Raw genomic sequence first — 27,011 nt, forward strand, 5'->3', positions numbered from 1 at the left:
GTTCAGTCCAACTTCAGCTCAGGCCGTGATCTCACGGTTCATGAGTTAGAGCCCTGTGTCGGGCTCTGTGCTGTCAGCTCGGAGCCTGGAGCCTGCTTCAGATTCTGTGTCTCCCTCTCCTTCTCTGCCCCTCCCCCACTCATTCTCTGTAGCTCTCTCTCTCAAAAATAAATAAATGTTTAAATTTTTTTTTAACGTTGATTTATTTTTGAGACAGAGAGAGACAGAGCATGAACAGGGGAGGGTCAGAGAGAGGGAGACACAGAATCCGAAACAGGCTCCAGGCTCTGAGCTGTCAGCACAGAGCCCGACGCGGGGCTTGAACTCACAGACTGAGAGATCATGACCTGAGCCGAAGTCGGACACTTAACCGACTGAGCCACCCAGGCGCCCCAAAAATAAATAAACATTTAAAAAAAATTTTTTTTAATATTTCATTCAGGTACTGATCTGATGGCAGGAAGTCCTCAGAAAATGACAGATTGAAGAGAGCAACAATAGGCTCATGAGAGGAAACCATCCTGTATTTAGTTGCATGAGCCAGACTGAGAAGTAAAACATGGCTGTTAGAACAGATGGTCTGAAGTTTGAACCTGTTTCTAACCTATGTCCTAACTACCTCTCTTTCCTCCAAGTACCTGTGGTCTCTGGAAGGAGAGGACTTTTGCAAAAAGAAAAATATGTCTCACCAAAGAACAGGTTAGGAAGCACAAAAGCTGCTTCCCTCCTACCTGGAGAAGAACAAGAACCCCTGATGGTGGTAGTCTGCAGAAAATGGGCAATGGTGTGGACATCGCCTGTGTTCAAAAATGTGGCAGCAGTCAACAGCAGAAAGATGGCAATACTAGCAGACACCAGGGAGTCTGCAAGGGAATACAAAGCGACAGGCAGCAGCTCAATTCTATAATAGAAAGAATCTCTATGGCCCATCCTCTGGGGATTCCTAAAGGATACAGTGAGGGAGATTGTGTTATCTTGGGTTCTTAACTTCTCTGAAAAGGCAAATGGGGGTAATAATAAGAGTACCTATTGGGGTACCTGGGTGGTTCAGTCAGTTGAGCATCCTACTCTTAATTTTGGTTCAGGTCATGATCCCAGGATCATGAGATCAAGTCTCACATTGGGCTCCATGCTGAGTGTGGAGCGTGCTTAAGATTCTCTCTCTCAGGGAGCCTCAGTGGCTCAGTTGGTTAAGTGTCCGACTTCGGCTCAGGTCATGATCTCGTGGTTCACGGGTTCAAGCCCTGCATAGGGCTCTGTGCTAACAGCTCAGAGCCTGGAGCCTGCTTCATATTCTGTGTCTCCCTGTCTCTGCCCCTCCTCCGCTCACGCTCTATCTCTCTACAAAAATAAATAGACATTAAAAAAAAAAAAGATTCTCTCTCCCTCTGCCTCTCTCCCCTGTTTGTGCATGCACGTGCACACTTGCTCTCCCTCTCCCTAAAAAAAAAAAAAAAAAGAGTTGACTGAAAAACAAGAGTACCTATTGTCTAAATTTGTTTAAGGATTATATCATATGATGCATATGATGAGCACTGAAAAAAATACTAATTGTTACACTGATAAAAATGTTAATTCATTATTTTAAAATGGGGTCATTTATAGTCACTCCAATACCCGTCATACTGTTCTGAGAACATACCAGGCACACTCCTGCTTGGTTTCTTTGAATAAACTGTTCTCTTTGCCTGAAACACTTTTCCTCTAGATATCACGATGGTTGGCTCCCTAAAGCCATTTTTTTTAATTGTTAGTGTTTTGCCATATTTGCTTTCTTTCTTTTTTAAGTTTATTTATTTGTTTTGAGAGAGAGAGAGTGCAGGTGCACAGGAGGGGCACTATAATCACAGAGCCTGATGAGGGGCTTGAACTCACAAACCGTGAGATCATGACCCAAGCCAAAACTACGAGTTGGACACTTAACTGACTGAGCCCCTAAAGTCATTTATCCAAATGTCACTTAAATGAGGCCTTTCCTTACCATCCTAGAATATCTTATTACCCTGTCCTGCTTTATTTTTCTCTGTAGTATCTAGTACTCTCTAATATACTAGATATTTATTTATTTAGTTTCCCCTTACTAGAATATAAGTTTCATGAAGTGTGGAGGTTTTTCCATGTTTTATTCATTGGTATGTCCTTAGTGCTTATAATAAAGCCTGACAGAGAATAAACATTCATAGTTGTTGACTACATAAAAGATGTTTACTACTTGAACTACGTGAAAGATCCAAAACATCTCCTTCTATTTATTACAAGGCACATCAAAGGTCTCGTAACAGAAGGATCTCTTTTGCTATTATCAGTCCATCCCCAAAAGTACATGAAGCCTCTACTGGCACCTAGAAATAATTTAATCCCATTATTCATTCCAGTTGTTCATGCACCCATCACTATTTGTACTTATGGAGTCCCTACCATGTGCCAGATACTCACTTGGTACTGGGCATCCAGCAATGAACCTTCATGGAGCTTATATTCCAGCTGGGACAGGGATAGGGCTGGAGGGTGGGGAGTGAACAAAAGAACCATGTTTCTTACCTTTGTCCTTTTACCATGTTAAACCACTAATAAAGTAATAAATCCCTCTCCTGGGTTATCTATACTCTCCCATATTCTCCTCCTTATACTTCTTTGTGCTATCTCCCCTTGATCTAGTACTTTGTTTAATTTAATAAAGTATTGAATCTCTTACTTTTCTCTTGCAACAGGGAATTTTTCGGAGAATTACTTTATTTGGCCAAGATCCAAATCCAAATCCAGAGTCAGCTCAGAACCCCTGACTAATGCATCACTGGGCTGATTATATAAATGGCAATGTGCAAAGACAACTTTTTGGAGAAGCACAGTAAAAAGGTTTCTTATTGAATAAGTGGTTTCATTTCTCTTTGAGCAAAAGATGCAAACTTTAGATGCAAGAAAAAGAATTTTACTTCCTGCAAACATTCATTCATTAAATGGTTAAGAATTATTTAATGAGAGCCTACTTCATGACTAGTACAACATGATGCCCTATACAGATATAATTAAGTGTAAGATACAGAATGCTCCTTCTAGCAGATAACTCTTCAGTTAAAACTAGACAGGGGCACCTGGCTGGCTCTGTCCGTAGAGCATGACACTTTTAACCCTGGGGGTTGTAAGTTTGAGCCTCAAGTTGGATGTAGCGATTACTTAAAAAAAAAAAAAAAAATCTTCAGAAAAAAACTAGATAAAAAAAGATGATATATATTGTGAAATTATATAACACCACAAACAGACACGGTGCTTCCACTTCATCCAGCCACCCCATTCACCCTTCCTTTCCTAATCAAGCCATATTAGTATCTCTTTCCTCCCTGATCACACCGAATCCTATGGCTATAATCAACCATGCTCTTGTCTGTACTCCCTCCCCCCATCACTTGATTCCCCCCAGCCCCCATTCCCACCCCCACGCCACCCTCGACCCCCGCCACCTTCATCTTTCCTGTTATTCAGTCCAGGATTTGATCCCAGGTTGCAGAGCTGCTTGAAAAAAAAAATCAAGTTACTTGGTGTTCCAAAACTTTCATCAGGTTGCAACTTAATGCTTTCACGCAATCCGCGTATAAAGCCTGGGAAATGAGGAAGGAAATTTCACTCCTATTGAAAGCCAGACTTGTGGAATAATTGAGGTATTGAAATCAGTCACTCAAACTGAAAAGTCCCAGAAAAGCAAATTACACTAAGACAAGGACATAAAGTCTAAATGCATACCCTAGAATCATTGCAGCAAAAATGGGAGAGGCGTACGTATGTATGAAAGACATTTATGCTAAAAATCAATTTGCCAGAGAGAAGAGAACGGCCAGGAATGCTCGCAAATACAGCGACAGTCATGGATGGTGTCACCCTGAGAAGTTCACTTCAAGGCAGGGCTATCCAGGGAGCAAAGTTAAAGGGCTAGCATTTCCCAGATTCCAGATGCCTGGGGTAAACAGACGAGACAGCTGCGCATTTCTCTTAAAGTAAAATATATCCTATGTGGGCATTTCAAAAATAATAAAAAGGGAAGTTTTTCCCCTTTTGGATTTCCCTGCAGTCCAGCCACTTAAAAGCTCGCTTTAGTCCCTAAGAAACCTCGCAACAACACGGTATGTTTTGTTTTTTTTTTCTCTCTCCTCCCCCTCCCCCCCAACTCCGATGGCGGGAACGTATCGGAAGCAACGGCACGCTCTCCGTCGGAAGTGACGCAATATCCCAGAATCCTTGGAGAAGGAGGGGCGCTTTCAGGCGTTCTTTGCGCAGTGTGGTGTGGAATCTTTAGGCAACGTGGTGTGGTTCTTTGCAAGAAGGCGTGCTGCTTTGTGCTTGGCCCGCTGCGGCCTTGCGGACCTTTTGGGCCGAAAGTTTGATTTCTTTTCACTGATAACAGAGCTCGCCGCGGGCCGCTCAGGGCCCTAATCCGGCCTCACCATGTTGGTGCTATTTGAAACGTCTGTCGGCTACGCCATCTTTAAGGTAGGTTGGAGATTGAGCCATTGGAGGGGGGAGGCTGGTGTTGGGCCGGCGAGGACAGGGAAAGACGTAAGAAGAAGACAGCACTGCTCAGGATCGCGTGGGAGCCGTTTGTGTCCTCCTGCCTTGAAAGATGGGGGAAGGCTTTGGGCCTGGGAGGCATGTTTCGGTGAACACGTGGCCCCGCCGTTTGGGGCGCAGGGTTCTGTGTTAGAGCATTTAGCTTGGTGAGAGAGGTGAGCGGGAGCTGTATTAGAATTTCACAGGTAAAGGTGAGGAGTTTGGGGTTTATTCTTAGTGGTTTTGAGCAATGATTGAAAGGTTTTAAGCAGAGGAATGACTTGATCTAAACTTGTCTTAATGAAGTTGCTTTGCTGTGTGAAGAATAGATTATAGGAGGCAAGAAAGAAAGGAAGAATATTTTTGCATCAATGTAGACAAGATGAAATTGCTTGGATTAAGGTTGCTACGGAGGGAAATAAATACCAGGAGAAATTTTGAAGGTAGAACTGGTGGGTTTGGTTAATGAATGAAGTGAGTGGGGTATGATGGTAGCGAAGAGAAGAAAAAAACAAGATGGTTGGGTTTTTTTGGAGACGGGAGGATACTAAAAAGGTCCAGTTTGGGCTGTGAAACTTGCGGTGTCTGTTAAATCGTCATTTTTTAAGTTTAATACCTAAGGGAGATATCTGGGCCGATGGTAATCAATTTGAGATTTGGTTGTCTTAATAAAGTTTGAAATTTGAAGTTTATCAGCACGGAGCTGATTGAGCAATGGGACATTCGTGTAGTAGGATGCTGTAGAGTTGTTAGAAAGAATGAGAAACTGAGTGCTATCCATGTGCTAGCCAGTCTTCTGAGTTCTACAAATGTAGCATCGAAAAACAAAATTTTCATATATGTGCTGTTAAGGCAAAAATGGATAAAATATGTATAGTAAGATTCTAGCTATGAATCAAAAAACTGGTATGAGTGCGGAAAATCTGCAATCAGTTTTCCAAAATGTTGGTTTAGAGAAAACTTTAAGGTTTTCTTCAGACTTTTGAAAATACAGTTCCATTTGCACTTGGTACATTACTTATTATTTTTTGAGAGATAAAATGGTAAAAGCCAAAAGCTAGCTTTGCTTATTTTTTCTCATTGGGGTTGTCTGTAATTGCAATATTAGAAATTTTAAGGGACTTTGGAAAGCTTTGGAACGTGGAGTATGTCAATTTCACGTTTTCCCAGCTTCTTGGCAATCTTTTCTAAATTCTTAAATAGAATTCTGCGCATGTGCCCAAATTTTCTTAGCCAGCATGGTCTGTCATATTTTGAATTTGTGTATATGGATGAATTTCATCTAAATTGAAGTCATTGTGTACTGTCCACTGGATGCTGATAGAGAGAGGGGCAACTCTGCAGTCCACTGTGTGCCTCTGATTGTTAGGAAGGAATTGACTTACAATTGTAGTGACCTGGGTCATAAAACACTTAACCATGTTTCTTAATAAATTACTGGTTTCTATTAATGAAGAGTGTTCTCTACAAAAATAAGTCTTGAGTATTCTGTCAGTTTCTAATGCTATCTATCTGCAAGTCACTGTTCAAATTGTGGTTTATGGTTCCATGTAATGGATAAATAACTAAAGTCTTGAGTATATTGAAATAATGATTTCACTTCCAAATATTTGTGATTAATAGCAGTTACTGATTGTTAATAAAAGTCATACAAAATGTTCTGGAATTAATAGTGGTTGCAGTTTTGTGAAAATATGCTAAAAAGTAAGTCATACACTTGAGAAGGGTGAATATTACAGTATATAAATTATATTATTAAAGTGCACATGTAGTACAAAATTATTAGCTCCCTTTTCATGATCTTTCAGAACACTGGGGTATAAAATTATTGGTTTGCATGAAATTCATGCTTTAATACGAATGCTTTTGTTGTTGGTGTTTTGGTGTTTTGTTTGAGTTTGAGAGAGAAAGAGAAGGCACACACAAGGGTGGGGGTGAAAATCTAAAGCAGGCTCCATGCTCAGCAGCAGAGTCCGATGCTGGGCTGGATGTCACCACTTTGGGATGGTGACCTGAGCCAAAATCAAATGGACATTCAACCGACTGAGCCACCCAGGAGCCCCAAGAAATTTTTAAAACTTTTTAAACCTCAGGTCATAGTAAGGAATACATTTATTCTGTTATCATGTTCCAGTGTGTATATAGCATATATACGCTGTGTATGTAGCCACATATACAGAGTGATTCACAAAGAATTAAATACTTTCTAAAAAAATTACTGTGTTAACATGGTTATATGTGAATACAAAGACAATACTGAAAGAACTGTTGTTATTTTTAGAATATTGTAAAAACTCAACCTGTGTTCCTTGTTGTGTGGCACACATAGCAAGATTAAAGGCATCTTTTGGTTTTAATAATCACATTGTAGAGTGCAGCTCTCTGTTTGTGTTCTTTTATTTCCTCAAGGCCATGAGGAAGAGATTTTTTTTTAGGTGTATACCACAGGTCATGTATAATATGATTAGTGAGCAGTATGGTTTTCCAGCTGCATTTGAGTATAGCTTACATACTGTATAACTCATTTATTGTAAATGGTGCAGTTTGATACATTTTAGTAGAATTTATACACCTGTGCAAGTTACAATCCAGTTTAGAGTACTTCCTCTTAAAAAGTAAAGTTCTCCCCATTTGCAAGTCAAAGTCAGACCGAGCTCTAGGCAACCACTGTCTGTATAATTTTGTCATTTCTAGATAATTCATGTAAGTGAAGTAATAGTTTTTTTGTGTCTGGCTTTTTTCACTTACGCTTTTGAAGCTAATCCATGTTGCATGTATCAATTTGTTCCTTTTTGAATAATTCACACTTGAAACTATTCCAAGTCATCCTGTGTAACAACTCATACAAGTTTCATAGAACAATGCTTAACCATTTTGTTTGTGAAATAAAACTTTAAAAGTTAGCATTAAGGGGAGCCTGGGTGGCTCAGTCAGTTAAGCATCCCAGCTTGGCTCAGGTCATGATTTCGTGGTTTGTGAGTTCAAGCCCTGCCTTGGCTCTATGCTGACTGCTCAGTCTGGAGCCTGCTTCAGATTGTGTGTCCCCTCCCCCCCCCCCCATTCCTCCCCTGCTCCCTCACTCACGTGCTCTCTTTCTCAAAAGTAAATAAAGATTAAAAAAATTTTTTTAGGTTAGCATTGAATGTTTATTTTTTTTAATTTATTTATGTTGTGAGAGCGTACGTGGACACACCCATGAGAGTGGGGGAAGGGCAGAGAGAGAATCCCAAGCAGGTTCTGCACCAGTGCAGGGCTCAAACTCATTGAGATCATGACCTGAGCCCAAGTGGGGCCACCCAGGCTCTCCAGCATTGAATATTTAAATAAAACATAGGAAGTCTCAAAATAACCAATTAAAAAGTGAAAATTAGGGACAGTCACTTTTGATAATAATGTGCCCTTTCCTGCTTATAAATTTCATGCCTGTGTGGAATAGAGGAGGATACCCTAGGACTATCTGGCATGCTGTGGGATGCGTTTGTTTTTACTTTTTATTGTGAAAGTTTTCAAGGAGACAAGTAGAAGATTATATAAAGACTCTCCATGTACCCCATTACTCAGCTTCAGCAGGCCCATTTTGTGTCCTCTCTCATTCCCCTCCCCACATTGTTTTGAAGCAAATCCTGGATATTTAGGGTTTTTTTTTTAAGTTTATTTTATTTTATTTTGAGAGACAGAGCACAAGCAGGGGAGGGGCAGAGAGAGGGAGAGACAGAATCCCAAGCAGGCTCTAGGCTCCAAACTGTCAGCACAGAGCCTGATGAGGGGCTCGAACTCATGGACCATGAGATCATGACCTCAGTCGAGATCAAGAGTCAGATGCTTAATTGACTGCACCACCCAGGAGCCCCATGGATATTTAGTTTGATCTGTAAGTAAGTATGTCTCATGCTGTGAAGGCAGGCACACAAATGAATTGTGTCTTTCCACAGTATCAGCTTTTTTCAGTGTTAGAGCAAGGTTAATATAATTATAACTCAGGTTCAGGATTCCAGACTCAACATTTCACTACCTGTTTAACTTGACTTCTTACACATTACAGAAAGCAAAGCACAAGACAGGTTACACAACAAATAAGATAGAACAGGGGGAAAGGAAGTCTTTGATTGCACAGTTGAGATGTGGCCTTGGTCTGGTCCAGGTCAGCTCACAGAACTTACTGCTTATTATATTCAAGCAGTGGAAGATCTCTGTTTTGCTCAGAGATCAGTCAGGCAGGGTCTTGGACAGCAGCTACCTTTTTGATGTGGTCAGATGTGAAAGGGTCAGTGTTAAGAAAGTTTTGATAGTTTACTGCAGAAATCTTCCATTTTAAAAAGGACTTAATAAGTCCTGATTGACAAACCTCTTATGTTTCTATTGGTTATCTTTTCTGAGTATGTCTCAGCTGGTGCTGGTTTCGGCAGTATGGGGTCTTAAGTGGAATGCCCTTGGTTGCTTGTGACATAAGTTACTGCTTGACCTGAGTGAGAGACAATCTTGCTCTCTACAGTATATATAAGATACAAAGACCAGTTTTAAAACTAAGAACAATAATAGCCTGCTAAATTTTTTTTAATGTTTATTTATTTTTGAGAGAGAGACTGAGCACAAGTGGGGGAGGGGGAGAAAGAGAGGAAGACACAGAATCTGAAGCAGGCTCCAGGCTCTGAGCTGTCAGCAGAGAGCCTTGACGCAGGGCTCGAACTCACAAACTACAAGATCATGACCCAAGCTGAAGTCGATTAAGCCACCCAGGCTCCGCATCCTGCTAAATGTTTTAATGGTAATAACTACACACTGTTTCTACTTGGAAATGGAAATTATTGTATCTTCATCCAAAATGATAAAACTTGAAATGGACTTTGTATACAAATGTTTTCAGATTTCTCTGTCTGAAAATGACTAAAATTTGAGGCACATTTTACAGAAAATGTAGCAGTTACCTCTTACTTTGTTCAGACTGTCTTTATTAGTAATGTTCTCTTCAGTATGTAGTAGCACAATTGGAAACATTTAGTAACAAGGTTTTGTTTGTAACAGTCTTTGGAGACCTTTGAGTAGTCATGAATGTTTTCATTACATTTCCCTTGTTGCTTTTAGAATGCTGATACTATCTCTTAACTATGCCAGTTGTTACCCAAATGTTATCTTGCTTTTCAACTAGGAAAAAATGTAAATTTTACTCATGAGTCATGTCCCCTGTTTGATACATACGCTCTCAGCAGTTCATGAACTTTTTGGGTATGGTTTAGCTGCATTCTCTAAACAAACTATTTCCAAAAGTTAGGACTATTCTATGAACTTACTTAATCAAAAAGTAACAGTTAATGTTTCAGTGCATTCATGAGATTTGTTGGAAGTTCTCCTGATACACAAAATAGAACTGTTAGAGGTGCCTGGGTGGCTCAGGTCATGATCAAGCCCAGCATTGGGCTTGCTCGCTCACTCTCTGTCTCTCTTAAAAAAAAAAAAGAAAGAAAAGAAACGAAACTTAGTGGCTTGTAATTTTTGTAAAGATTTCATTTTCAAGTAAACTCTGTGCCCAACGTGTGACTCAAACTTACAATCCCAAGATCAAGAGTCACATACTCTCTTGACTGAGCTAGCCAGACACCCCAGCTTGTAATTTTTTAATACAAACATTATGTTTTGTGATCATGTAGTGCTCTTACTCTGTTCTTTTAAGTTTTTTCATTTCGATTTGTTTTGACCGACTTCTCAAGTTTTGTGAATATGTGTAATTTGGCTGTATGAGATTAAATTTAAAGAACACAACAAATCCTCTCTCCCTCTCCCTCCCCTCCTTCTTTTTTAAGGAAGAGAGGCAGAGGGTGATGGGTGGGGCAGGGAATCCCAAGCCCGGCCCCACACCCAGCACGGAGCACAACACAGGGCTTGATCCCACAACCCTAGGATCATGACCTGAGCCCAGATCAAGAGGCAGATGCCCAACTGACTGAGCTACCCAGGCACCCCCACAACAAATCCTCCTTAAAATCATCTTGCCATACTTGTCTGACAGAAATTAAATGCAACTTGAAGTATTGTAATTATGTTTATCACAAAAATATACACTAGATGTAACTGGGCAATAAATCTTACTGTGTAAATATTCTGTGATAATGGATTTGATAAAATGTTTATCAGTAAGGTATAGTTTTAAATTTATCAGTTGAGTATTTTTCCCACAAGAAGACATAATATCTGTGTATTATATTTCACCAAATTTAATATGCTATTATTTTACACTGCTAATTAAATTTACCTCCCATCAGTTGTAAGGCATGTCAGTTTCAAGGATGTTAAATCCGGAGGAAATGGTTTTTAGGATTGAGTCTACCCTGTGTTATGCTTGGGCAGTTGACTTATCCCATCAAGAATTAGTGAGAGTGTGGGACATGTTTTATGAACTCTTTGTTTGTTTTTAATGTTTGTTTTTATTTTTGAGAGACAGAGACAGAGTGTGAGCAGGGGAGGGGCAGAGAGAGAGAGAGAGAGACAGAATCTGAAACAGGCTCCAGGCTCTGAGTTGCCAGCACAGAGCCCAACGCAGGGCTCAAACTCACCTGCGAGAACAAGACCTGAGCCGAAGTCGGACGCTTAACTGACTGAGCCACCCAGGCGTCCCTTTTAACTCTTGATTTAAATGAAACTAATAGACTCTCTTGAAGGCATTTTGGTAGCATCTGTCAAATATAAAATATGCATTTCCTATATGATCAATTAACCGCACTTCTAGTAAAGTATGTCTTATAGAAATACAACATGTGTACATACAAAACTGTTTTCTGAAGGAGAATAAGGAAAATTTAGAAAGACCTTAAACTTCTATAAGAGCATAAGATGGTGATATTTTCATACAGTCTAATTCTACGTTGTCAAAACCTATAATTGTGTCCATGTTATGCTAAATGGTATAGTGTGATTCTGAAAAGTATGCATAAATAAAATGTTGAGAAGACTGTCAAAAAGCCTTAAATATATATGCCTAATTGTTAATGACTGTTTCATAGATTTAAAGTGCCCCTTTTTTCCCTTTTCATTTTAAGTTTTCTTGTAACAGGATGTAAATTGATAGTATCTCAGTTTTAGAGAAATCCTTAGTACTTTGATGTTAGGGTGATCATAAGCAGTAAATAAAATTTATTCTTTATTCTAGAAAGTAGGGAAATAAAGTCTTTTGTTGTTCTATAAACATATGCTGGTGCGCCTGTGTGGCTCAGTCGGTTAAGCGTCCGACTTTAGCTCAGGTCATGATCTCACGGTTTGTGAGTCCAAGCCCCGCATTGCGTTCTGTGCTGTCAGCCCAGAGCCTGGAGCCTGGTTCAGATTCTGTCGCTCGCCCCTCCCCCACTCACGCTCTGTCTCTCTCTCTCTCTCTCTCTTTTCGAAAATGAATAAATATTTTTAAAAAATTAAAAAACCTGTGTTTTGTGAAGGTGTTAGTGACTCCTTCGAAATGGGAAGTTTTAAACAAAGTCATCAACTGAATTCCATCCAGTTATTAAATGGGCCACTTGAGCTGCTAATTTGATCACGCATTTATGGTGGGTAAAAAATTGGTGTTATTTCAATGAGAACATAGCTTTCACCACTCTTCATTTTACGTGTACAGTTGTACTTGAAGAGTGTAGTTATATATGTCTAAGCTATGCCATTTAAATATTTGTTACAGGTTTTGAATGAGAAGAAACTTCAAGAGGTTGATAGTTTGTGGAAAGAATTTGAAACTCCAGAGAAAGCAAATAAAATGTAAGTCATCTTGAAACTAAGAATTTAGTTAACATTTAGGTGTGTTTTTTCTTAAGTAATCTCTACACCCAATGCAGGGCTTGAACTCATGACCCTGAGATCCAAGAGTTGCATGCTCTATCAGCTGAGTTAACCAGGGGGCCCAAGTAATAGAATTGCTGAATAAATTGTAGTATATCTATAGATCCTTTGGTGACCTGGGGAGAGGACTGTGGTATACCGAGAAAATCATGCTTCTCAGTGATACATATGTGATCCCATTGTTTCCAGGTTCTCTTAGATCTGTGTATGCGTTTATGCAGGCATAGACACCAACAGATGCCACTTCAGAAGGGTGGAAATGGGGATGGGGTGAGGCACAATAAGTCGAAATTACTATTTTTTCCTAAAATCTTTGTATTGTTAAATGTATTTAAGGGATCACCAGGGTTTTTGTTCCCTGGCAGATAAGAAAACCTTCCTTAATTAAGACAATACTATTTTAGGGACAATAGAAGACTAGTTTTTCTTTTTAAAGGGCTGTATGCTTCATTTGGCTGAGTTAACGTGATTCATTGTTGTCAATGATGTATTCTTGTTGGAACTGAATATAAATGATCTAACTCAAATATTCGTCACTACCACTGAGACAACAATGAATTATGAATTAACTGTATATTTTTGTTGAATATAAAATGATGTTACCTTGCACATAAGTGTGTTGGGAAGAAGGAGAGTAAAATAAGGGTAACTTAAGTAAAATAAGGAGTCAGATTTGACCATTAGCTATTTGTTGTTGTTGTTTATAGAAGAGTTTATTAAACAACAGGAGCTTAAGTCTCATTTATCTTCTAAACAGAAATACACCTGAATTATTTGTCACATTTCTTACTGTGTGTTAATGAAAATCATAGACAAAATAGATTAATTTTATATCACTGTCTTCATAATTGATAGAATGATTAGATAAAAACAATAATGAATACTTTGATATAATTGATAAACCTCACAAAATTCCGTATCATACATTATTTTCAATTTCCGATGGAATGCTTTTTTAAGATAAACCATATGCTGGGTAATAAAATATGATTCAGTAAATTTCAAAAGCTTGAAATCTCACAGGGCATATATTATAATGTCAACAGAAATATATTACAAGCTAATAGTAAATTGGTTTTAAGAATACAAATATTTGGAAATTAAGCAACATAGTTTTTTTTTTAATTTAATTTTTTATTTTTTAAAATTCACATCCAAATTAGTTAGCATATAGTGCAACAATGATTTCAGGAGTAGATTCCTTAATGTCCCTTACCCATTTAGCCATTTAGCTCACCCCCCCCAACCCTTTTAGTAACCCTCAGTTTGTTCTCCATATTTTTAGTCTCTACTGTTTTGTCACCCTCCCTGTTTTTATGTTATTTTTGTTTCCCTTCCCTTATGTTCATCTGTTTTGTCTCTTAAAGTCCTCATATGTGTGAAGTCATATGATTTTTGTCTTTCTCTAATACTTAGCATAATACCCTCCAGTTCCATCCACGTAATTGCAAATGGCAAGATTTCATTCTTTTTGATGGCTGAGTAATACTCCATTGTATATGTATGCCACATCTTTGTCCATTCATCCATCGATGGCCATTTGGGCTCTTTCCATATTTTGGCTATTGTTGATAGTGCTGCTATAAACATGGGGGTGCATGTGTCCCTTCGAAACACCACACCTGTATCCCATGGATAAATGCCTAGTAGTGCAATTGCTGGGTCATAGGGTACTTCTATTTTTAGTTTTTTGAGGAACCTCCATACTGTTTTCCAGAGTGGCTGCACCAGCTTGCATTCCCAGACCATTAGCTATTTCTTAATGACATTTGTACTAGATGGACAAATCAGTGTTGTGAGATTCCTGACCTGAGAGGTACTCTTAATTCCTTTTCTAAGGTCTCCTATTCCATATAGTAAAAGGCATCTATGTCCAGATTTAAGCAACAGAGGTTATGTTCAGGCTTCAACATCTTTCCTGTGGTTGAGATGTGGTACCAAACCTCTTAGCTATTTTTCCTTCAAACCCTACAATCTTCTCTTAGTCCAGACATTACTGACCTAGTATTTGGAGAAACTAGTTGTTTTAATATGAATTTATCTAACTTTGCACCCTCATGCCCAGTGACAGGAAAATTTCTTTTGTTGGTGTGTGCTTTGAAAACAGTCCAGAACCTCTTTCCTAAATATATGGCTTTTGAAGAATCAATTTGCCCTCATAACTTTTCTTTTTTTTTTCCTTCTAGAGTAAAGCTAAAACATTTTGAGAAATTTCAGGATACAGCAGAAGCATTAGCAGGTAAAGTGAAAGACTAGCTTTTTTTGGTTTTATTTATAATCTTGTCAATGTATTATCAAAAGATTATTTGCTTCAGTTGCCTGAGTTAACCTTATTCAATGTTGTCAATGATGCATTCTTTTTGGAACTGAATTTAAGTGATCTAACTCTAATTCGTCACTACCACTGAGACAACATTGAGTTTTTCACCATAGGGCTTGTTCCCCCCCCATGTGATGAGTGTGAGAAGTGGTTAAGTTGATCTCCCTGTGGAAACCAACAGCATAATGCTGAAGCACAGTTCAGTAAAAGCTGTTCTACAAGGGACCAAGGTAATGTAGTCAAGTGCACAGCCCTCTGATGATTTTAATTCAAGGGTAAAGTTGAGAATAGCCAGGATTCACAGTTGAAATAATAATAAAGCAGCTTTTTGGGGTTTTTTTTTTAGTATGAAACCTGCACAGAGCCTTAAGAGTTAATCTGAAGGGAACATGAAGAATGGATGGCTCATATCCTTCAACCAGTCCTCATAATGGGAGAACAGACATAAAGTAATAGGGTGTATCATCTAGGTTTGGCTTTAATAAGCAGTTGGTCTTAACAAGGTTGTTCCCCCCCCCCCCCCATAGTGTTAGGGAAAATAGGAAGACTGGATATAAAATTCTAATCATGGATTTTTCAGTTGCTTAAGTTCTATATATTAAGTCAGCCAACTGCTTGTTGGTATAATCTGAAAATGTAGACTATAAAGAATATGGCTTATAATTAGGCAAGAATATGATAGACCCAAATAATTTTGTTCATCAGCCACAAAAGAGGAGTATAATTCTCTTGTAAAAATTAGGAATCTAACTAAACATGCTAGAATATTAATAGACCGCCCCAACATTGGCAGTGGGTAGCTGAAGGAAGACCCAATAATGAGACCAATTTTTTAATTTTTAAGAAGAGTTCTAGGGCTGCTGCATCAGTAAGTCAGTAATTAAAGCCTCATAGAGCTATTAAAGCACAACAATGATAATTTTTTTAATTTTAGTTTTTGTTCTTATTTTTTTTTAGTAATCTCTACACCCAACTTGGGGCTTGAAGTCATGGCCCCAAGATCACAAATTGCATGTTCTTTCAACTGAGCCAGCCAGGTGCCTCCCTGCCTAGAGAATTTTTTAAAAGATCTGTTTATCACAGCTTTAAAATTACATGGGTAGAGGTTTGTTAAAACTCTATGGAAAAAGATTGTATTCGCTATTTTCCAACTCGGGTGGGGTGTGCAATATTCACATAGACTGATTTGAACAGCTCCTGCTGAAGCTATAAAGTGCAGTGGCCCTGATCCCAAGTGACTTCTTTTGAATTCCCTTTTGCATATTACTTCTTTAATCTTTTTTGGGCTATTTCCGACCAGTCCATATTAAATGGTCTACTTCTACCCAGACATGAAGCAGATTTTTACTATTTTAATTTTTCTTTATGTTTATCTTTGAGATTGAGAGAAATAGCATGAGTCAGGGAGGGGCAGAGAGAGAGGGAGACACAGAATCTGAAGCAGGCTCCAGGCTCTGAGCTGTCAGCACAGAGCCCGACATGGGGCTTGAACCTACAAGCTGTGATATCATGACCTGAGCCGAAGGCAGACGCTCAACCAGCTGAGCCACCCAGGCGCCCCCAGATTTTTACTGTTAATAGCTAATATGTTGATCATGTAGTGTGTGTCAGATTTTGTACTCATCATTTCAAAATTGTTGTTTAATCCTTGAAACAATCCTGTGGGATACATATTAATAACTATTTTACAGAAAAACTGAGGCTTGAGAGGTATCTCATTTCCCTACTGAGCTTTTGGTATACCTTAAAATACTGTAAAATAAATGGCTAAAATGCCATACTAGCTAAAAATTTAAAGTCAGCCCCCCTCCACCCATCTTCCTTCCAGGAAGGCAGAGACTATATTGTTCTTCGCTGTCAAATTGCTAGATTCTAGCATATAAATACTTTGGATAAAGGGATGAAAGTAGTGAGCTCTGTCAGGAATCTGCCTTTTCTCATCTATTTTTACCAGAAACTCAACATCACCTTATTAAGAGAGTAGTCTTTCCTGGAAATTAACTTCCCACTCCCTGTAAAAAGCAATTATAGTATGACAGAACCAAAACTGAGTGGTTATAGATATGGTAGTGTACATTTAAAACTCCGTAGCCCAAGAAACAGTCTGATCTGTTGTGATGTCAAGAATTTATATGGGGTGGTGGGGGGGAGCTGGCTGGCTCAGCTGGTAGAGCATGAGACTCTTGATTTCACGGTCATGAGTTCAAGCCTCTCATTGGATGTGGAGCCTACTTAAAGTCTTTGGGGTTCTTGGCTGGCTCAGTTGGAGGGGCATTGTAACTCTTGATCTCAGGGTCGTGAGTTCGAGCCCCACATTGGGTGTAGAGATTACTTAAATAAATAAGTAAATAAACTTTTTTTTTTTTAAATAAAAGGTTGAATTTAAAAAAAGAATTTATATTGGTCCTAGAAATTCAAATATGCTGTTGGTATGGCGAGCTTTATCTTTACTCTCAGTCTAATTTCCAAGTTGCAAGTCTTCCAAATGCCACAGAAAAATTTGGTGCCAGCCTACATTTGGATGAAGTGGGAAAATTACTGGGAAGTGGCTAGTGAAGTAGAATAAAGACTCGGTGTCCTCTATTTTAAAAAAAAAATTTTTTTTTTAAATGTTTATTTTTGAGACAGAGGGAGACTGTGCGAGTGGGAGAGGAGCAGAGAGAGAGGGAGACACAGAATCTGAAACAGGCTCCAGGCTCTGAGCTGTCAGCACAGAGCCCGACGCGGGGCTCGAACCCATGAACCGCGAGATTAAGACATGAGCCGAAGTCGGACACTTAACCGACTGAGCCACCCAGGCGCCCCAAGACTCAGTGTCCTCTTAACTTCATCACCATCTCTGTTTCCCATGTTTTATTTATTTATTTTTTAAGTCTATTTATTTATTTTGAGAGGGAGAGAGAGCAGGGATTCCAAGCAGTCTCTCCAATGTCAGGCAGGAACCTGACTCGGGGCTCAATCCACGAACTGTCAGATCATGACCTGAGCTGAAATCAAGAGTTGGATGCTTAACCAGCTGAGCCACCCACATGCCCCTGTTTGCCATCTTTTAAAAATACATATTACAGGGGCTCCTGGGTGGCTCAGTCGGTTAAGCGTCCGACTTCAGCTCAGGTCACGATCTCACGCTCCGTTGAGTTCGAGCCCTGCGTCGGGCTCTGGGCTGATGGCTCAGAGCCTGGAGCCTGCTTCCGATTCTGTGTCTCCCTCTCTCTCTGCCCCTCCCCCATTCGTGCTCTGTCTCTCTCAGTCTCAAAAATAAATAAACATTAAAAAAATAAATAAAAATAAAAGTACATATTACAGGGGCGGCCCAGATCGAGCTCTCCATCAGGGTTCTCACTGATAGCACACAGCGTGCTTGGGATTCTCTCTCCCTCTCTCCTCCTCCCTACACTGTCTCCCTTGGTCTCAAAAATAAACTTAACAAAAAAATACATATTATGAAAAGTAATTAACAGGTTTTCTCATAATAAAGGGAAGATAAATCTAAGCATAAATGATGGTATGCAAGATTGAGAATAGAAGCTGGAAGTTGAAATTTTTTAATTATAAAAGCAAGTAAGATAACTCCTATTAGAAAGGCAGATCATAAGGAGTCAGTATTGTACAGTATGGTTGGAACCTAACAAAAATAGCTTGAGTCTCAACTTCTTAGAGTGTCTCAACCTCTGTAAGAGCTTAATGGTAGCCAGATGATTTTTGTCCTCACCTTTCATCTTCCCAGACAACAGGTGAAATGGACTTGTAATTCAAATGGATGGAGATGTGGTCAGGAAAGAGCAGATACCTGGCTGATAAAGCATAAATTGCCTGGCCTTAGAAATTGTGACAGAATTCCTTCCTGCCAGGAGTACTTTAAATTCAGCCAGAACCATCACAGATAACAGGAGGTGTCAGTCCATGTGGGTCCAGAAGATCTAAGTGTAAGCCTAAAGAACAGTGAGACTTATAAATTAGCAGATTTAGAACCTTCCAAAAATGAAAGCAGTCTCAGATTGAAGAGGCTGTCTTTAGTGGGGAATTCCCCATCACTGGAGGTTTACAAGCAGAGGCCTGATGACTTATCTGAATCAGGATTAGCAAAAGCCCTCCACTCAGACATCCTTACCCCGCAGCAGGACCTTCCAAATGAATATACTCCTTTTACAGGCCAGTTTGTTTATAATGATATAGGAAAGGGAATTTACTTTTGATTCCAGAATAGATTGTTTCTAACGTTTTATGATTTTAGCTCTGAGTTCAAGAGTAGATTTCCTATTACATAGGGAAAGGAATGTTGGTTCTACTTTAATTCCCAATTCTAGAGCTGAAATGGGGGTGGGAAGATCAGATGAAATTCAAATGTGTAACTCCTTCAGTGTTTTTTACATTTGTCATTTCATTTTAGAAGTAATGTTAAATTCACCCTTTTTGAAAGGTAAAAGGAAGTGTTTATTTTGCTTTATCTTTTAAGTTTAAATGAGAGCTTAAGTTCTTAAAATTAGAAACTTGAGAATTCTTTTGATTTTTTTTTTTTTTCCTCAAAAGCATTTACAGCTCTTATGGAGGGCAAAATCAATAAGCAGCTGAAGAAAGTTCTGAAGAAAATAGTAAAAGAAGCTCATGAACCCTTGGCTGTAGCTGATGCTAAACTAGGAGGGGTCATAAAGGTAATTTTTTTTTCATGCCTGCTGATCAGAGTTCACCATACAGCTTAGCAACTACAAAGACTTGGCTTTGCATTGAGTTGGTTGTTTTAAGTTCTCATACTTGCTCTTTTCTCCTTTACCTATAGAATAATTGATTTCCAATATGTACTAAGCATATAAAAGTAATGCCTGGTCATTGTAGAAAATATTGATACCCCTAAAATGATTAAAAAAAAAAATAGCTTTAATCTTGCTGCCCAGAGATAATCTGTTAACACTGTATCCTGCCATGTCTTTGTTCAGCCACATTTCTTTTTCTTTCAACAGAAATGGAAACATGACATTTCTTTTGAGTGTGTGTGTTTATTAGAAAACTTTAGCAGGGGGTAGCGTTTCTAGAGATTGGTAGAAATAGTGGAAAAATGGGCTCCCAAGAACGAAAAGAAGAGTTTGAGAGCCGGTTGCGATAGTTTGATCTTCAGTGGTTATTGTAGATCTTACAGTGACAGGTTAATTATTGTGTTTGTGAATATACCTCTGTTTTTTGGGTTTTTTTAAGTTTGTTTATTTAAGTAATCTCTACTCTCAACATGGGACTTGAACTCACAACCCTGAGATCAAGACCCTCTGTGCTCCTTCCAACTGAGCCAGCCAGGTGTTTTATACCTCTAATTCTTGAAGTAAGGTTTATATTATGTTGTAGGGTTTTGTGTTTTTTTTTTTTCATTTTTTTGTTTTTGTTTTTTTTACTGTTTTACTTATTTTTTATTTTTTTTAATTTTTTTTTAATTTTTTTTTTTTTTTACATTTATTTATTTTTGAGACAGAGAGAGACAGAGCACGAATGGGGGAGGGTCAGAGAGAGAGGGAGACACAGAATCTGAAACAGGCTCCAGGCTCTGAGCTGTCAGCACAGAGCCCGATGCGGGGCTCGAACTCACGGACTGTGAGATCATGACCTGAGCCGAAGTCGGTCCCCCAACCGACTGAGCCACCCAGGCGCCCTTACTTATTTTTGAGAGAGTGCACGTGTGCGAGTTGGGGAGGGGCAAAGAGAGAGGGACAGAAGATCCTAAGTGGACTCTGCGCTTACAGCAGCAAGCCCGATATGGGGCTCGAACCCATGAACCATGAGATCATGACCTGAGCCAGAGTCAGATGCTCAACTGACTGAGCCACCCAGGCACCCCGTGTTATATAGGTCTTTTTAGGTAAGAAAATGCTAAGTAGATTTGAGGGGGTTTTTTGTCCAGGATTGTGAATTTAAGAAGTTCAATTAAATGAATTTCTAACACTGTCTGGTAAGTAATGAAGTTTTCTGTGATGATGTCAATCTCTATCTTCATTCTTTGGTGTGCCCACAAGTGTTTATAATTTTCTGTTGAAAACATTAGATTTTAGCATAGTACAGAAGAAATTGTTGAATGGTGGGATTATGGGTATTTTTATTTTTTTCTTTTCAGTTTCTCTGTTTTAAAAACTTACACTGAAGATCACTCATACATACCAAATATTTGTTTCTTAAACATGATGTAATGCATCTAATTTTGCATGCATGTCATTATTTGCATTGGATAAACTAGCACAATACAATGAATTATTGAATTGAATACCAAATACAATGCAAAGTGAAAAGAAATGAATGGGTGCAGAACAAAATTTATTAATGTGTGGAGGTGTGTGTGTAAAAAAATTGTATAGTAAACCCTTGAACAACTTAGGCGTTGGGGTGCCAACCCTTCCCCCCTACACACGCACACACAGTCAGAAATCTGTGTATAACTTGACTCCCCCAAAATTTTACTACTAAAAGCCTACTGTTGATCAGAAGTCTTACCAATGACATACATAGTTTATTAACCCATATTCTGTATGTCAACACGTATTAGATACTGTATTCTTAGAATAAAGTAAGCTAGAGGAAAGAATGTTACTAAGAAAATCGGGAGCGCCTGGCTGTCTCAGTAGGTGGAGCATGCAACTCTTGATCTTGGGATTGTGAGTTTGAGACCCATGTTGGGTATAGAGATTACTTAAATAAAATATTTTTTACAAAGAGAAGAATCGTAAGGAAGAGAAAGTACATTTATAGTACTGGACCATGTCAAAAAAAGTCTGGGGGCCCTAGGTGACTTACTTAGTTAAGCATCCAACTTCAGCTCAGGTCATGATCTCTCGATCTGTGAGTTTGAGCCCAGCCTGATGAGTTCCAGCCCTCTGTTGGTCATTGTGCTGACGGCTAGAGCCTGGAGCCTACTTCAAATTCTGTGTCTCCCTCTCTCTCTACCCTTCCCCTGCTCACATACTCTCTTTTTCAAAAATAAATATTAAAAAAAATTCTTTAAATCTGCATTTGGTGTTCTCCCCACACACTAGAAACTGCTTTTTAAGAAACTGAGAAATATATATTTAAATCTGTTCTATTTTAATAATTAAATGGTTTTAGGAACTTAATACAGATAGATATTCTTATTCTTACAGGAAAAGCTGAATCTCAGTTGTATCCATAGTCCTGTTGTTAATGAACTTATGAGAGGAATTCGTTCCCAGATGGATGGATTAATCCCTGGAGTAGAACCACGTGAAATGGCAGCTATGTGTCTTGGATTGGCACACAGGTGAGATTTACTGGAAAACAAAGTCCGCTTATTTCTGTTTAATAAGCAATTATGTTGCACTGGTTTAACGATATTGTAAATACTAATTTAATTCTCATAATAATTTTATGAGGAAGGTAGTAGTAGTAGTAGTATCCTCGTTTTATAGATGAATCTGATGCCCAAAGTCAGTTATCTGGTAAGTGACAAAGCCAGGGCTGGAAACCAGGCAGTCCTCATCATAAGCATTCTCTGCCTTCTGAGCATTGGGTCCCACAATACTTGGGCTTTCTCTTTTTTCTTTTCTCTGATATCTGCTGAATCATTTGCTATCCCTCCGTCTTCATCTTCCTGAACTTTCTTACCTGCTATGGTCTGCTGTGTATCTGTGTTGCTTGTTTTACTGATTTTAATTGAATTTTTATAATAAGGCAAAGAGAAGCACATTGTCCTATCATGTTTAACCAGAGGTCCATTAGAACAGGCATTTCTTGCAAATTGGTGCAGCCGCTCTGGAAAGCAGTGTGGAGGTTCCTCAGAAAATTAAAAATAGACCTACCCTATGACCCAGCAATAGCACTGCTAGGAATTTATCCAAGGGATACAGGAGTACTGATGCATAGGGGCACTTGTACCCCAATGTTTATAGCAGCACTCTCAACAATAGCCAAATGATGGAAAGAGCCTAAATGTCCATCAACTGATGAATGGATAAAGAAATTGTGGTTTATATACACAATGGAATACTACGTGGCATGAGAAAAAATGAAATATGGCCTTTTGTAGCAACGTGGATGGAACTGGAAAGTGTGATGCTAAGTGAAATAAGCCATACAGAGAAAGACAGATACCATATGGTTTCACTCTTATGTGGATCCTGAGAAATTTAACAGAAACCCATGGGGGAGGGGAAGGGGAAAAAAGAAAAAAAGAGGTTAGAGTGGGAGAGAGCCAAAGCATAAGAGACTGTTAAAAACTGAGAACAAACTGAGGGTTGATGGGGGGTGGGAGGGAGGGGAGGGTGGGTGATGGGTATTGAGGAGGGCACTTTTTGGGATGAGCACTGGGTGTTGTATGGAAACCAATTTGACAATAAATTTCATATATTAAAAAAAAAAATAAATTTTAAACAATAAAATAAATAAACATTAAAAAAAAAAGAACAGGCATTTCTGTTTTACTGTGGTATGTTTTCCTGAAAAGCTCGGCATATTGTGAAATTGTACTAAACTATCAGGATTTTTTGGTGAAGAATAGATACGATTAAAGGTAGACTACTCAGAATCTATGCAACTTTATAACCAGAGCACTATCAAAAATAGCCCTGTAATCCTGGCTGGCTCAGTTGGTTAAGTGTCCTTTTGGCTCAGGTCACGATCTCACATTTCATGAGTTCAAGCCTAGCGTCGGGCTCTGGGCTGATGGCTTGGAGCCTGGAGCCTGCTTTGGATTCTGTGTCTGTCTGTCTCCTCTCTCTGCCCCTCCCCCATTAGTGCTGTCTCAAAATAAACTTTTAAAAAAAGCTCTATGTGTTAATACAGTTAAAAAGACACGTTAAATTTATATAAAAGGAATAATACTATAAACAGAGATCTGTACCTTTGAACAAAACATAGCATAAATCAATGAAAGGGTTAAAGCTACTGAGTTACGGAGATGAACAAAATACATAAAAGTCAAGAAGAACTTTGTAACAAGCATTTTTTTTTTTTTGAGCGAGAGAGAGCAAGCACGTGTGAGGTTGTGGGGAGGGGTAGAGGGAGAAAGACTCTGGAGCCAGCTTCACTTACTGTGGCGTGTGAGTGGCTGTATCTCAGGACTTACTGTGATATCACTACCTGAGCTGAAGTCAGGAATCAAGATGCTCAACTGACTGAGCCACCAAGGTGCCCCTATGTAATAAGCATTTTTAAAAGAACATTACTAGCTAAACTGAGTCAAGATACAAGCTTTTGATTAGTTGGCATTGTATAACAGTAGTGGTTCTCAATCAGGGGCAATTAAATATCCCGTAGAGGAAATTTGGTAGTGTCTAGAGATATTTTTGGTTGTGACATACGGGTTCAGGTCTAACATAATGGGTAGAGGCCAGGGATATTGCTAAACATCCACTCTACACAGAATAGGCCCCTACAGCAAAGAATTATCTGGCCCGCATTGTTAACAGTGCCAAGATTAAGAAACCCTTATGGCAATCCTATCAAAATAACACCAGTGTTCTTCACAGAGCTAGAACAAACAATCCTGAAATTTGTATGGAACCAGAAAAGACCCCAAATAGCCAAAGCAGTCTTGAAAAAGAAAACCAAAGCTGGAGGCATCACAATCCCATACTTCAAACTGTATTACAAAGCTGTAATCATCAAGACAGTATGGTACTGACACAAAAACAGACACTCAGATCAATGGAACAGAATAGAGAGCCCAGAAATGGACCCACAAACGTATGGCCAACTAATCTTTGACAAAGCAGGAAAGAATAGCCAATGGAATAAAGACAGTTTCTTCAGCAAGTGGTGCTGGGAAAACTGGACAGCGACATGCGGAAAAATGAACCTGGACCACTTTCCTACAACATACACAAAAATAAACTCAAAATGGATGAAAGACCTAAATGTAAGACGAAGCCATCAAAATCCTCAAAGAGAAAGCAGGCAAAAACCTCTTTGGTCTTGGTCACAGCAACTTCTTGCTGAACACGTCTCTGGAGGCAAGGGAAACAAAAGCAAAAATGAACTATTGGGACCTCATCAAAATAAAAAGCTTCTGCACAGCGGAGTAAACCGCAAAACTAAAAGGCAATTGACAGAATGGGAGAAGATACTTGAAACGATATATCAGATAAAGGGTTAGTATCGAAAATCTATAAAGAACATATCAAACTCAACACCCAAAAAGCAAATAATCCAGTGAAGAAATGGGCAAGAGACATGAATAGACACTTCTCCAAAGAAGACATCCAGATGGCCAACCAACACATGAAAATATGCTCAACATCACTCATCATCAGGGAAGTACAAATCAAAACCACAATGAAATACCACCTGACACCTGTCAGAATGGCTAACAATAACAACTCAGGCAGCAACAGATGTTGGTGAGGATGTGGAAAAAGAGGAACCCTTGTATACTGCTGGTGGGAATGCAAACCGGTACAGCCACTCTGGAAAATAGTATGGAGATTTTTTAAAAAATTGAAAATAGAACTACCCTACGACCCAGCAATTGCGCTACTAGGTGTTTATCCAGGGGATACAGGTGAGCTGTTTTAAAGGGACATGTGCACCCCAATGTTTATAGTAGCTCTATCCACAATAGCCAAAGTATGGAAAGAGCCCAGATGTCCATTGATGGTTGTGTGTGTGTGTACACACACAATGGAATTTTACTCAGCAATCAAAAAGAATGAGATCTTGTCATTTGCAACTATGGATGAAACTAGAGGGTATTAAGCTAAATGAAATTAGAGAAAGACAAATATATGACTTCACTCTTATGAGGACTTCAAGATACAAAACATGAACATAAGGGAGGGAAAGCAAAAATAATATAAAAACAGGGAGGGAGACAAAACATAAGAATAAATAAATATAAGTAAAATTTAAAAAAATCCTTATGTACAATTTTGTTCCTCCATGGCTTTCTGTTTTCAGGTGTTAACAGTGCTGTACTTTTATTTACCTACTGGTATAAAGCATTGATACCTTGTAAAAATCATGTATGAGCCAATATGACTTGCATTGCACAGCATCATCCTTTTTGTCTGTCATAAATTAATTCATGTTTCTGAAATATACGTTATAGCAGGACAGATGTATTTTCTTTTTAAATGTGTATTTCCACGTTGCTCTTGAGTAGCTCAGTTAAGTGAGTCTGTTAAGTGACTTCAGCTCAGGTCATGATCTCACGCACTCTGTTGGCGCATGCTCTTTCTCTGTCTCTCTGTCTCTCAAAAATAAATAAACGTTAAAAAATTTAAATGTGTATTTCCTGGTTTTGCATAATTACATTCTGTTTGTTTTATTTATTTTGAGAGATCATGGGTGGGGCAGGGGTAGAGAGAGAATCCCAAGCAGGCTCTGCACTGACCTGGGGCTCGAACCCAGGAACCATGAGATCACAATCTGAGCCGAAACCAAGAGTTGGATGCTTAAACTGACTGAGACACCCAGGCGCCCCTGATTTTGCATATTGTATTCTTGTTCAACTGATTTTCTCATGCTGGGAAAATTAAAATAATGCAGCTCCAAGAAGAGGGGATTGGTTTTAAACAATTTTTTAAGCTGTTCTTTTCATAGATGCTGTCAGTAATTTCTTATTTTTCCCTTTTATCCCCAGCTTGTCCCGATATAGATTGAAATTTAGTGCTGATAAAGTGGATACCATGATTGTTCAGGCAATTTGTAAGTATAATCCATGGGAGGCCTAATCCTCATGACTTTTTCCTCCTGTTAAAACTGTATTTTTTGTAATGTTAGCACTTGAGGAAGGGAAAGGAGATCAGTTAGAATTTTTAGTAATGAAGTAGAGAAACTAGAAAATGCAGAATTGAGAAGGAAAACCACCCATAATTTAACTAGGTAGAAATAACGTGAATTAACACTAGTGATGTTAACAGATGTGTGTTTTTCTGTGAAGTAAATGACTAAGTAGGATCTATTGCATTGTGCTTTTTTTACTTGGCTTTGTAATAGGTCGTTTTCCTAAGTCATTAAATGAATTTTGAAAACATCACATTCTTAACAGTTTCTAGTTTTAAAAATCCCTTTAAATGGCAATTGCATTTCTGGGTATATACTCCAAAGAATTGAAAGCAGATACTCACAGGTATATATACATCTGCGTTCACTGTAGCGTTATTCACAATAGCCAAAAGATGGAAACAACCCATATACCCATTAACAGATGAATGGGTAAACAAAATGGAATACATACACACAATGGATTATTATTTATCTTTAAGAAGGAATGAAGTTCTAATACATGTTACAACATGTTATATGAGTTTTGAAAACCTGGTAGGAGAAATAAACCACACAAAAAAACATTACTATTGTGTGGTTCCACTTATGAGGTACCTAAAACAGGCAAGTTCATAGAGAATGGAAG

The 27,011-nt window shown here is 38.8% G+C and overlaps 1 protein-coding gene and 2 non-coding genes across 4 annotated transcripts in view; all 3 read left to right on the forward strand.

Annotated features, from left to right (window-relative positions):
* The first annotated feature begins 4,235 nt into the window (after positions 1 to 4,235).
* Positions 4,236 to 27,011, forward strand: part of NOP58 (NOP58 ribonucleoprotein) — a 34,205-nt gene continuing 11,429 nt past the window's right edge. The window contains exons 1-6 of one of the 2 annotated variants that reach the window (XM_030325811.1): positions 4,236 to 4,482; positions 12,197 to 12,273; positions 14,541 to 14,593; positions 19,205 to 19,326; positions 21,787 to 21,923; positions 26,241 to 26,305. In XM_030325811.1, coding sequence (XP_030181671.1) covers positions 4,438 to 4,482; positions 12,197 to 12,273; positions 14,541 to 14,593; positions 19,205 to 19,326; positions 21,787 to 21,923; positions 26,241 to 26,305 — 499 coding nt within the window. In that variant the 5' untranslated portion in view covers positions 4,236 to 4,437. Of the gene's footprint in view, positions 4,483 to 12,196; positions 12,274 to 14,540; positions 14,594 to 14,787; positions 14,905 to 19,204; positions 19,327 to 21,786; positions 21,924 to 26,240; positions 26,306 to 27,011 lie in introns of those variants that run through there. The other variant, XM_030325812.1, reaches the window with a different exon arrangement.
* On the forward strand, positions 12,824 to 12,912 carry LOC115522661. The gene has a single exon (XR_003971547.1). It is a non-coding gene; the product is annotated as a small nucleolar RNA SNORD70 (small nucleolar RNA).
* LOC115522662 lies at positions 14,688 to 14,774 on the forward strand. Its single transcript, XR_003971548.1, has one exon. It is a non-coding gene; the product is annotated as a small nucleolar RNA SNORD70 (small nucleolar RNA).

This window comes from Lynx canadensis, chromosome C1 (assembly GCF_007474595.2).
Source record: "Lynx canadensis isolate LIC74 chromosome C1, mLynCan4.pri.v2, whole genome shotgun sequence".
Lineage (NCBI taxonomy): Eukaryota > Metazoa > Chordata > Mammalia > Carnivora > Felidae > Lynx > Lynx canadensis.